This window comes from Anastrepha obliqua, chromosome 6, assembly GCF_027943255.1.
Source record: "Anastrepha obliqua isolate idAnaObli1 chromosome 6, idAnaObli1_1.0, whole genome shotgun sequence".
NCBI lineage: Eukaryota > Metazoa > Arthropoda > Insecta > Diptera > Tephritidae > Anastrepha > Anastrepha obliqua.
In genome coordinates this window covers 10,265,057-10,276,402 of record NC_072897.1, presented here as the reverse complement: position 1 = coordinate 10,276,402, position 11,346 = coordinate 10,265,057, and the positions used below count along the sequence as shown (strand labels likewise).

At 41.9% G+C, this 11,346-nt stretch overlaps 1 protein-coding gene across 1 annotated transcript; it reads left to right on the top strand.

Moving 5' to 3' along the window:
- Nucleotides 1-365: 365 nt before the first annotated feature.
- LOC129250105 (uncharacterized protein K02A2.6-like) lies at nt 366-4,362 on the top strand. Its single transcript, XM_054889746.1, has 2 exons — nt 366-674; nt 823-4,362. Exons 1-2 carry the CDS (start codon nt 366-368, stop codon nt 4,360-4,362), a joined length of 3,849 nt encoding a protein of 1,282 aa, XP_054745721.1.
- The last annotated feature ends 6,984 nt before the right edge of the window (nt 4,363-11,346 follow it).

Sequence of the window (11,346 nt, the reverse complement as noted above, 5' to 3'; positions counted from 1 at the left end):
CATACATATATATATAACAGTAATATAGTTTCACTTAATAAAGCCAATAAATTCAATACATAACACTGGCGACGAGGATGGGATATGTACAATAATACATAATAATAAAAACAACATACACATATACTATATATATGTACGTATTGCGCGTAGGCCACTCGAAAAGTGAAACAAAGCATAACGACAAAACCTACCGGCGCACAACAACAAGGACATTGAATGTGCAGGAACCGTTTGCAAATACAAAAATGCACTGACATTCACACAACCTTGTGTTAAGTCGCCTTATTCGCAAAGAATATTTTGAGGTCATAAAAATTGGATCAGACAACAAAAAGTCGCAAGTCAGCTCTCGTTGAGAGCACATGGATCATAACGGCAAGCAAATAAAAAGTAGCGGTGATTCGCATTCCTCAACTGATAGCAGCACATTCACTGTGAAGACGGAACGAGTTATTTTGCAAGAAGTCAAACGAGTCAACATGGCTGGAGTTGGGAACTTGGAACCATTTGATTTAAATCATCCAAATAAATGGTCAACGTATATGGCGCGTTTCGATTTGTTCCTTCTGGCCAATGATGTACAAGAGGAAGGTCGTCAAAAGGCAGCATTCCTCACATTGGCCGGAGCGCCACTCTACGACCTCTTGGCATCATTGGCGTCACCAAAGCAGGTTAGTAATCTGAATCTTCCCGATATAAAAACGATTCTAACCAACCATTTTTCACCACGTCCATCCGAAATTGCGGCCTATTATCATTTTCACAAACGTGATCAATATCCGCAATATCTGCAACTTCGGTACGGCGCTCGACCGCAAGCTTCGCGACCGTTTTGTGTGTGGCATGAAGGACGAAGGACTGCAGAAAAGCTTACTGGCAGAAAAGGATCTAACAGTGCAAAAGGTTATCGAACGTGCACTTTCGAATGAGGCAGCAGCCATCAGTGCTATGGCTATGAGGCACCCCAGCGAACCAGTTAATGTTGTCAACGACAATCGTTTTCGTACACGAACAAAAAACGCCGTCAACAGAAACCAGCAGCTGTCATGCAATGGTTGTGGTGGATCACACCCTCGTAAGCAGTGTCCATATCGTGAATCACTTTGCAACGCATGCGGAGTCAAGGGGCATCTGCAGCGAGCCTGCCGCAGCGCGTCAAATGTCAATTCACACAGAGCGTCTTCATCCAACTCAACAAATGCTCGTTCAGGTTCAATGCGGAAAAAATCATCTCGTCGAGAGAATGTCAATCAGATCACGCCCTTGGTCAATCAGAAGAAGTCGATCTCAGTTACGATTAATGGCAGCACATGTATTTTTGAAGTGGATTCTGGGACGCCTGTGACCATCATGACGGAATCTACGTTCAATAGCGTCTGGTCCAACAGAAGGCCAAATCTTTCCAAGTGTGATTTGGATCTTAGCGATTACCAACGCAACCACATCCCAGTCAAGGGGATCATCGATGTGTCAATTTATTACAACCGCCGTAAAATTGACAACTTGCCGCTAATCATCGCAAACAGTGGTGGCTCTAATCTTGTTGGTTGTAACTGGTTCGATGCACTGGGCATACGTATAGAAGGAGTTTTTGCCGTCAACAGTGGTCTCAGCATCAAAGCCATTCTGAAGAAATACGATCATTTATTCTCAACAGATCTTGGTCGCTACACAGGACCACCAGTGTCTTTACAAATCGATTCGGCGGTGCCGCCCGTGAGACTGCCTCCACGCCGTATACCCTTCGCCATTAAGGGGCCCGTGGAAGAAGAAATCGATCGCTTATGTTGTCAAGGTATTTTGGAGCCTGTGGAATACTCCGATTGGGCAACACCAATAGTGCCCGTGGGAAAAAAGGATGGTTCCATCCGTATATGCGGTGACTACAAATCGACGCTGAATAAGGCAATTAAGCCACACTGTCATCAAATTCCAGCCGTTAGCACGCTTTTGGCTTCGATTGAAGGTGGATCGATTTATGCAAAAATTGATTTGGCACAGGCATACCAACAGCTCGTGGTTGATGAGCGTTCGTCACTCCTGCAAACCGTGTCAACGCATAAAGGCGCATTCAAGGTAACCAGGCTGCAGTTTGGCATCTCATCAGCACCCGGTATATTCCAAAGCTGCATCGAAAACGTTTTGCAAAACATTCCTGGCGTCTTGCCGTACTTTGATGACATCGTGGTCATGGGTAAATCGGAAGATGAGCTCGCAAATAGACTGGAACAAATATTTGTACGTTTCGACAAGGCCGGACTACGTTTGCGCAAGGACAAGTGCCAATTCAGTGTGCCATCTATCGAATTTTTGGGGTTTAAACTGGACAATCTCGGTATACGACCCTCACATGACAAGATCAAGGCCATTCATGAAGCACCATCGCCAAAGGACAAGAAGCAACTCCAAGCGTTTCTGGGCTTACTCAACTTTTATCACGCCTTTTTACCCAACAAAGCAACAATCGCTGAGCCGCTTCACCGCTTGCTCGACAAAAGTGCTCGATGGTCTTGGAAAGAGCAACACGAAACAGCTTTCAATACGCTTAAAAGGCTGATCGCATCAGAGAATGTGCTTATCCATTACAATGAGAACTTGCCGTTAGTGCTCACTTGTGACGCATCGCCGTACGGACTCGGAGCAGTTCTCAGCCACAGGTTAGCAGACGGGTCGGAGAAACCCATTGCATTCTACTCAAGGACGCTGTCGAAGGCAGAACGAAATTGCGCACAGATAGATAGGGAAGCAGTCGCCCTCGTCTCTGGAGTGAAAAAATTCCACAACTACTTATATGGCAGATTTTTTACGCTTGTCACCGATCACCGTCCACCCTTGGGAATTTTCACCACATCAAAACCGGTCCCCAACGTAATTTCGAACACAATACTTCGTCGATCAATTTTTCTCAGCGCGTACAACTTCAATTTGGTACACCGCGCTGGTCTTAGAATGGGCAATGCAGACTTTTTGAGCCGTTGTCCAATGCTGTCTGAAGCAGAGTCTACGACGACCGAAGACATTCTCATGATAGAAATATCGGCAAAACCAGTTGTCAGCGCGCAGCTGATTGCCTCTCAAACTTCTAAGGATCCGGAGCTCTCCAAAGTTTTCAACTGGGTGTTAAGGGGGTGGCCCAGCAAAATCAACCGCTCCGATAAGCTGTACCAATACTTTTGCCGTCGAACTGAACTCAGTGCAAATAGAGGATGTTTAGTTTGGGGAAACCGCGCTGTAATTCCGTCTACTCTTCGAGGGTCTATTTTGAAAACTCTTCATGCACCACATCCTGGCATCGTCAAAATGAAGGCCGTTGCTCGAAGTTATGTTTGGTGGCCGAACATCGATGCGGAAATCGAACTCGTTGTGAAGAGATGCAGTTCATGTCAGCAAAATCGCAACGATCAACCCCAAACAACAACGCACCACTGGGAATCTGCGAAACGTCCATGGTCCCGCCTGCATGTGGATTTCGCAGGTCCTTTTCGAGGCAAATTATTCTTCATACTCATCGACTCCTACTCTAAGTGGCTTGAAGTGACCGTCGTTAATTCAACTTCGTCAGCGGCCGCTATTAAGGTGTTACGCCAAATATTCGCCACGTATGGGCTACCTGATGAGCTCGTGTCGGACAACGGAACAGCTTTCACATCTGAGGAGTTTAAGAACTTTATGAAGAACAATCTAATTCGACATATCCGTTCTGCGCCGTTTCATCCTTCTACAAACGGGCAGGCGGAGCGAATGGTTCAAAGTACCAAAAATTATTTGAAGAAAGCAGAGCCTGGCATAAACATCGATCTCAGCCTGGCTAGATATTTGTTCAACCAACACACCACCCCGCACTCAACAACGAACCGCTCGCCTGCAGAGCTACTGTTCAATCGTGAGCTGAAAACTTATTTCGACAAAATTCAACCTCACGAAATAGTTTACGGTAAGGTCACCGACCCTGTCAGTACTAAACCTTTTATTTCAGGCAGTCCAGGATGGGTTCGTAATCATTCGACGGGCCCGAGATGGATCGAGGGCCTGGTGGAAAATCAGACTGGGCCTATATCTTATGAGGTTCGTTTGAACGACTCTAGGGTCATCAAACGACATCAGGACCAGCTTCGTAGTCGGGTAGCATCAGAAGATTCCGACTGCGAAATACTGTCAACCGAAGACGTCGAAGCCAGCACAATCCAATCATCTGATGAAGTTGATTCAAGTACTTCTGGTCACGTCGAGGAGACTCAATCGCCACGGCCATCAACGAATCTACAGCCTGTCGCCTCGTCATCGCCAACACCGGAAGAACCGCGCAGATCGAAGCGCGACCGACAGGCCCCACAATTCTACTCCGCCTCTGGGTGTTAAGGGGTGTCATGTATGAGAAAAGCACAGAAGCAATAGAGACATCCACCGAACAAGTTGTCCCTCGGATCCCGACATTTACACACACGTTACATACATATATATATAACAGTAATATAGTTTCACTTAATAAAGCCAATAAATTCAATACATAACACTTAGATACACTTTAAGCTATTTTTCTTGAGTTTTTCTATGTGGTTGCTTATTTCTAGTGAGAAATAACACTGCCCTCTTTTTGGCGCTTGTTAGTTGGTGCAAACTAGTAGGAAATATGCGCGATTCACCTTCAGTGAAACTTGTGGCTCCAAAGTCAGCTTCTTATCCAAGATTACTCCTAGATATTTAATTCCGTCGGAAAGACTAAGTGTCGCACCTTTTAGTGTTAGAAGACTAGTGAAGAAGATTGTGGTGGTTTTGTTCGGATTGACGGATTCTCATGCACCAGTTCGATTTTGTCCAGAATCCTCTGCACCTTCGGGCACAGCCTTCCTGGCGATTTATCATATGTTAGCGCGCAGACATCGTCCGCATATGCTTGGACGTGAATGCCGAGTTCCTGCATTTCCACTAATAGAGAGTCTACGACCAAGCACTGTTCTCACCAGCGGTTAACAGCCTCTCAGAGAGCATAGAATATATCCACTTTACAATAGTTTGATTAAATCCATGTCGATCGGCAGAAGAACATATTGAGTCGAAAGTGGCATTATCAAAAGCCCCCTCAAAGTCCACGAACATGCCCATTGTGTACTCGTCAGCTTCCACCTCTGCTTCAATCTTGCTAACAAGATCGTCTAAGGCTGATTCACATGATTTTCCACTCTGGTAAGCGTGTTGATTTCTACTAAATGGACTTCTCGGCAATACCCCCACTCGAATATGTTTCTCCACCACTCGTTCTAGACTTTTCAACACGAACGATGTCAAACTGATTGGTCTAAAACTTTTTGCTAGGGAATAGTTGTATTTTGTTGGTTCCTGAATAAATACTACTCTTACGAGTTGCCACTGAGATGGTATATGACCAAGTACAAGACAGGCTGTGAAGATCCTTTTCAGGGCCTCAATCAGCCTGTCTCCTCCTTTTTTAAGCATTGCTGGATATATTCCGCCAGGTCCAGGGAACTTAAAGTTCTCAAAGGAAGACAAGGAAAAGCTTATCGATTCTTTTGTCATTATCCGACTAGCAATATACCAGCTGTACCTGGAGGTTCCACCGTCGCTACCGTTATTGTTCATGCCTCTCTCTACCTCAGAGAGAGTTCTACTACCCGAAAATTGGGTTTAGAGTAGAGCATTAAACGTTTCCGATTGGGAAATGGTGTATGAACTATCAGGTTTTCGAATGGAATCCAGCCTTACTGAGCGGTTTCTGTTTGGTTCAAGGCTTTATTAAGAAGTTTTCTGGACCGTACACCAAGGGTTCAGGGTTCCACCAAGGAACTGCTTAGCCCTGTTTACTTGCCTAAGCAGGCACAACAGTTCCTCAAAGCAGTTGAATAAAGTACCTTCTAATCTTTTAGTAGCATCTTCAATTATTTCTGTTGATTTGAGTTTTTTCAGGTTTGGTAATCGCTCTGTTACAAGCTCACCATACCTGTCCCAGTCCACATTTCGAGGATTCCTACCGGAAGGTATTGAAATTGTATCAATTCCCAGTAGGAATCCGATAAGACGATGATCAGAGAGAGAGTCCTCTTCCAAAACTCGCCATCGGTTCATTTGATTTCCAACTCAGTGTTAGATCAATGACCTCTTGTCTACTTTTGTTCACAAAATTTGGTTTGTTACCAGTGTTTTAAATGACCAAATCAGATAACAGGATAAAATCCAGTAACTTGAGACCTATGGAGTTGCATTTGCTGCTTCCCCATATAATGTTCTGTGATTTTGCATCACAGCCCACTATAAGCCCCAGATTATATATACAGACCATTATATCTGTTGGATGCTGTGGGGAAAGTGCTCGAGCGGGTCATCTGTGAACGGCTGCGAAGGTACACAGTCGACGCCATCCGGCTGGTAATAAACACAGCCAACGCGGCTATTAGAGAACCAGGTGGGACTTATTGGATTGTTAGAACTTAAGACATCAAGACACTTTCAACTCGGCAAATTGGTCTATAATTCTTTCGTCGTTGAAGGGTTTAGAGTCCCCACGTGCGTACTCTGAATCATCAGGAGTTATTTTGACGGCAGGGGCCTAGAGTACGACACAGACGATGGGCATCAAAGATACGTAGTGCCTACCGGGCTACCTCAAGGCTCTATCAATTGTGCTACGCTATGGAACGCGATCTATGAGAACTTCCTAAGATTGGACCTTCCTGTAAGCGCAACGCTCGTGTGATATGCAGACGACATTGCCCTTGTTGTAACAGGGAGAGAGCGTATTGATGTGGAACTCACGTGCAACGATGCGGTAACAAGAATCTAATGGGAGCACAAAGTGCCAGTCCAAGGCTTCTCTAAATAGTTATAGACTCCATCTTATTTTATGCCGCACTAATATGGTGCCAAGCTCGAGATATACACCTGCGTGATGCCAGACAGGACTAAAGGACTAGCGGACTCCTTCCAACCACAATCAGTGAGATTATGAAAGGAGCTACTTGCAGCGCGGTAAGACCCAGAGAGGAAGCTGGACAACAAGGTGGTACGGTCACAGTAAGATCCTCCTACAGGGACCCTCGCTGCTGAAAAATAGATCAGACAACACATTCCCCGACCTAAACTTCAAGAAAGGCTTTATCGTCAAGCAGCTATAATGGCCTTGGACTCCAACTCCATTTCATTTAAACTAGTCTTACAGTGTAGAAAGGAGCTGGAAATGCTTAGTCATTTACTTGAAATCACTCTGATATGGGTTCCCGGTCACAGAAACATACGGAGTAATGAGATAGCGGATGAGCTAGCAAGCAAGGGTTCGACACCCCACTCAACACAATAAAAGCATCCATTGCTTGACACACTTGGAACCCTTACAGGCCATTGGAAAGTAGGGGATCATACAGCTAGACTCAATCTACCCTTCAATCCTATAATATGCAGGAGCTGTCAAGCGGAAGGAGCCAAGGTAAATCTTTTCCACAACTTTACAAACAAAAAGACCAACTGCCTGCCAATATACATAAACAGCATTAAAGTACCATACTCTAATACAGCAAAGTATCTAGGTATGACGCTCGATACGAAACTTAGGTGGAGTGCGCACGTGAAAAAGAAAAGGGAAGAAGTGGACCTAAAATTCCAAAATATGCATTGGCTAATGGGTAAGCAATCAGCGTTATCCGCACACAATAAAATACTGCTTTACAAACAAATTCTCAAACCTATCTGAACCTATGGGATTCAGCTATGGGGATGCACCAGCTATAGTAATACAGCGCATATACAAAGATTTCAGACTAAGGCACTCAAGCATGCAGTTTGCGCTCCATGGTATATAAGGACGCAAGACCTAGAACGTGACCTCAATATTGATTCGGTTACGGCAACCATAAAGAAATTTGCAAAGTCGCACGCAGAGCGACTAAGCAAGCATGTGAACAATGAAGCCTTGATTCTTAACGATAATACAAAATGGAAACGAAGGCTCAAACGTAAAAAACCTCTAGATTTAAACTAATAAATAAATAAAAATCAGTTAAAGTATGAATATTATTTTGCTGAGGATTAACTCATAATATTTGTTGTAACAAAACTCCACAAAAATTGTTCGTTAGTACATATATGTAATGTTATACTAGTTGCAATGAAAATACTAATAATAAAAAAAAAAAAAAAACTACTTATGTGAATGTCCAGGGCTATCTAGGGCACGAAGCCTTTCCTGCAGCAAACTAATGAGATATCAGACATCGAGATAAAGAATTTGCTATACTTGGACCTCACTAAATGGATTTGACTTAGAACAACAAAAAACAAAAAAAAAAACACATCATTTTACAAGGACAGTGGTAGTAAAACGATTGGTCACTAATTAGGATTATTTCAATGGAAATACTCAACCACTTCAATAACAACAACAACAGGACTCGCCTTAATAACGTAAGCGAAGAAGAAATCGTTGATAGCCTCAAAGAACAAGGTGTGAAATCAGTTTACAATATTATGAAGCACGCAGATGGAAAGCAAGTAGCTAGCATTGTTCTACTTCTTACCTTCAATCGATATTACCAACCGGAAAAATTGAGGTTTCTTGGTACACCATCATAGTACGACCCTACTAACCCAAACTTATGCGGTACAAAAGCTGCCAGCTTCTTGGCCGTACAACCAAACGTTGCGGAAAACCTCCTCTATGCGATACTTGTTCACTTCCACCTCATCTTCCATCTAATTGTACTCGCAATTTCTGCATTAACTGTTCTGGCTCTCATCCTTCTTCTAGTAGAGGTTGCCCTAAATTTGTGCAAATGAAGGAAGTCATAGTTATCAAAATTGATAATAAATGCTCACTACGTAAAGCCATACAAATATAAGGTTGGCCAACAAGTCTTGCGGTATTTCCGCAATCTTGTCTTTGCAAGCGCGTAGTTCTAGCAGACAATGTTAATGCAATGTTACTGTAAGCTTTTTTTAGTACAATTGAGATCTGAAGGATTTGTAATAAGGTCATTTAGCACACCGAGTTTATAGACACCTCACTGACTTTTGCCCACACAAAAATTAGAAACACCACACATCTTTCACCTCAACACACAACACATTTCTCACCTCGACATTAAACCAATTAAATTTGTACTATTTTCGTATTTTTGAAATAATAAGCGAATACGTAAAATTTATTACATAATTTTTTTTTTTTCAATTACATTAAAAAAAAAAAAACGATTTTAAAAAATAAAATTTATAAAAAAAAGTTTGCACCGGGAATTGAACTCGAGTCTAACATGTGGCGAGGAAAAATAGGCGGTGCGTTTATTTCTTCGACTGCGTTGTGAACCAAGGGTTTGTGCATGCGCGCGACGCGAATTAATTTTAATAAAGTTCTGAAAGTAATTCATGAAGTTTTTCATTACATACATTCATAAATGAACGTATACTCTATATGTACATAAATGATGGTATATGAAAATATACATACATAATATGTATGTACATGTCAATAGAAGGTATTTGCATTAAGAAAAAAAAACGGTTTAAGATAAATCAACACTTATTTTATATTGTATGTCAATTTATAGTTTATGTATGTATTCGACAGCATTTACATACATATGTAGGTATGTACATTTGTATATGAAAAACAATAATGCACAAGCGCAAGAACATCATCTTCCTTTCATACATATGTACATATGCATGTATGCCCAAATAACCTTGACTTATGTATGTACACAAGTCACAGCACATCACATTCTTACAAGACAAATACACATACGCACTAGCGAGTTTCTTCCTAACAAGTGCAAAAACAATTCTGCTCTATGTATGTATTATGTCCTAGCATATATACATACATATATACCTACTTGCCTTCTAAACTTCCTACAAAATAATTGTATTCATATGTTACTACATCCATGCACGTTCATACATTCATGCATATGTATATGCGCGAGCACAGCTCTCCCTTCTTGCTTCCGTGTACTTTTGTCTTTCAACAGTCGATATTCCTAATATTGTACTTACAAAAACACGATATGTACTTTGATAGACGCAAAAGCAACAGCAAGCGCAACGCCATGGCCGTTTTGCCACCGCACATTCTAAAATGTTCTAGAACACAACAAAAACACATACCTCACATGCGCATGTCGCCCAAAGCTAAAATCTAAGCCTGGCGACTACAAAAATAAAATACATTCGTAGACGCAGTCGCAGCGGCCATGATTCTATCAGCGACGGCGCTGAACAATTTAGAACAAAACAAAAAGTTCATTCATAAGTTAGAGCTCATATTTCAATTTCATTCATAAACGAGCCGCCCATATGCCAATTTTCGCGACCATTCGAAAATAGTCAATATTGGAATATTTCGCGTGGAATTATTTGCCAATATTTGATAAATCTTAAATTTTTGTCATGTCGAGTGGCCGCGGCTCCGTATGTATGTATGCACCCTTATATGTATGTAAATATGTCTTCTAACTGTGCGACAGTCGCGAGTTAATGCGACTTCCAGCGAATCACACATTGCTGTCCGCAAAGCCGCAAGTATGTACCTTATGATCAGAAAGTACCGGGAATGTTTAAATTAAACAAAACAGAGTTAAATTTAAGGCAAATTTATATTATCTTCTTCAAAATATGACCCGTCTGAAGCAACACACATGTGCCAACGTTTAACCCAGTCCTCCAAACACCCCCGGCAGGCCGATTTGTATTCTCTTTGATCAGTGCGATGGCGCGTTATCATCATGCAAAATCTGAGAATTGTTTGCTCACATTTCCGGCGGTTTGCAACACACAGCATCTCTCTAAGGTTTCAAAACGGATAAATAATATTCTCTATTGACTGTCTGGCCCGATGGAAGGTACTCATGGTGGACTATGCCTTGGCAATCGAAGGAAGCAGTCAACATCACCTTCCCGGTTCTTTTTGCTCATAGGGTATACATATCCCATGTGTCAAGTGTGCGCAGAAGCTTGTGTTCTGGGTTTTGTTAGAATGGTGGTGGTTTGTGCATATATTTAAACACATATGTGAGTATGCGCGTTAGGCTTCCTGGATGGATATTAGAATATTTTCTCATCAATATGTGTATGTAAGTAGTTCAGATTTGACTGAAAAAATTAAATATAGGAATGCATATTCATATGATTGACTTTATGGCTGTTTTACATATAAATCAATTCAAATGAATAATGTTATATAGAAAATAAATTTCTAAATAACTGGTATTAGAAAAACCTGAATACACTATTTTAAATCAATTTCAATTAAACCAAATATAAAAAATGAAATAAAAATATCGAATAAAAAACTGTGCACAGGATTTGAACCTGAGTCAAATATGAGACGATGTACTGCATATA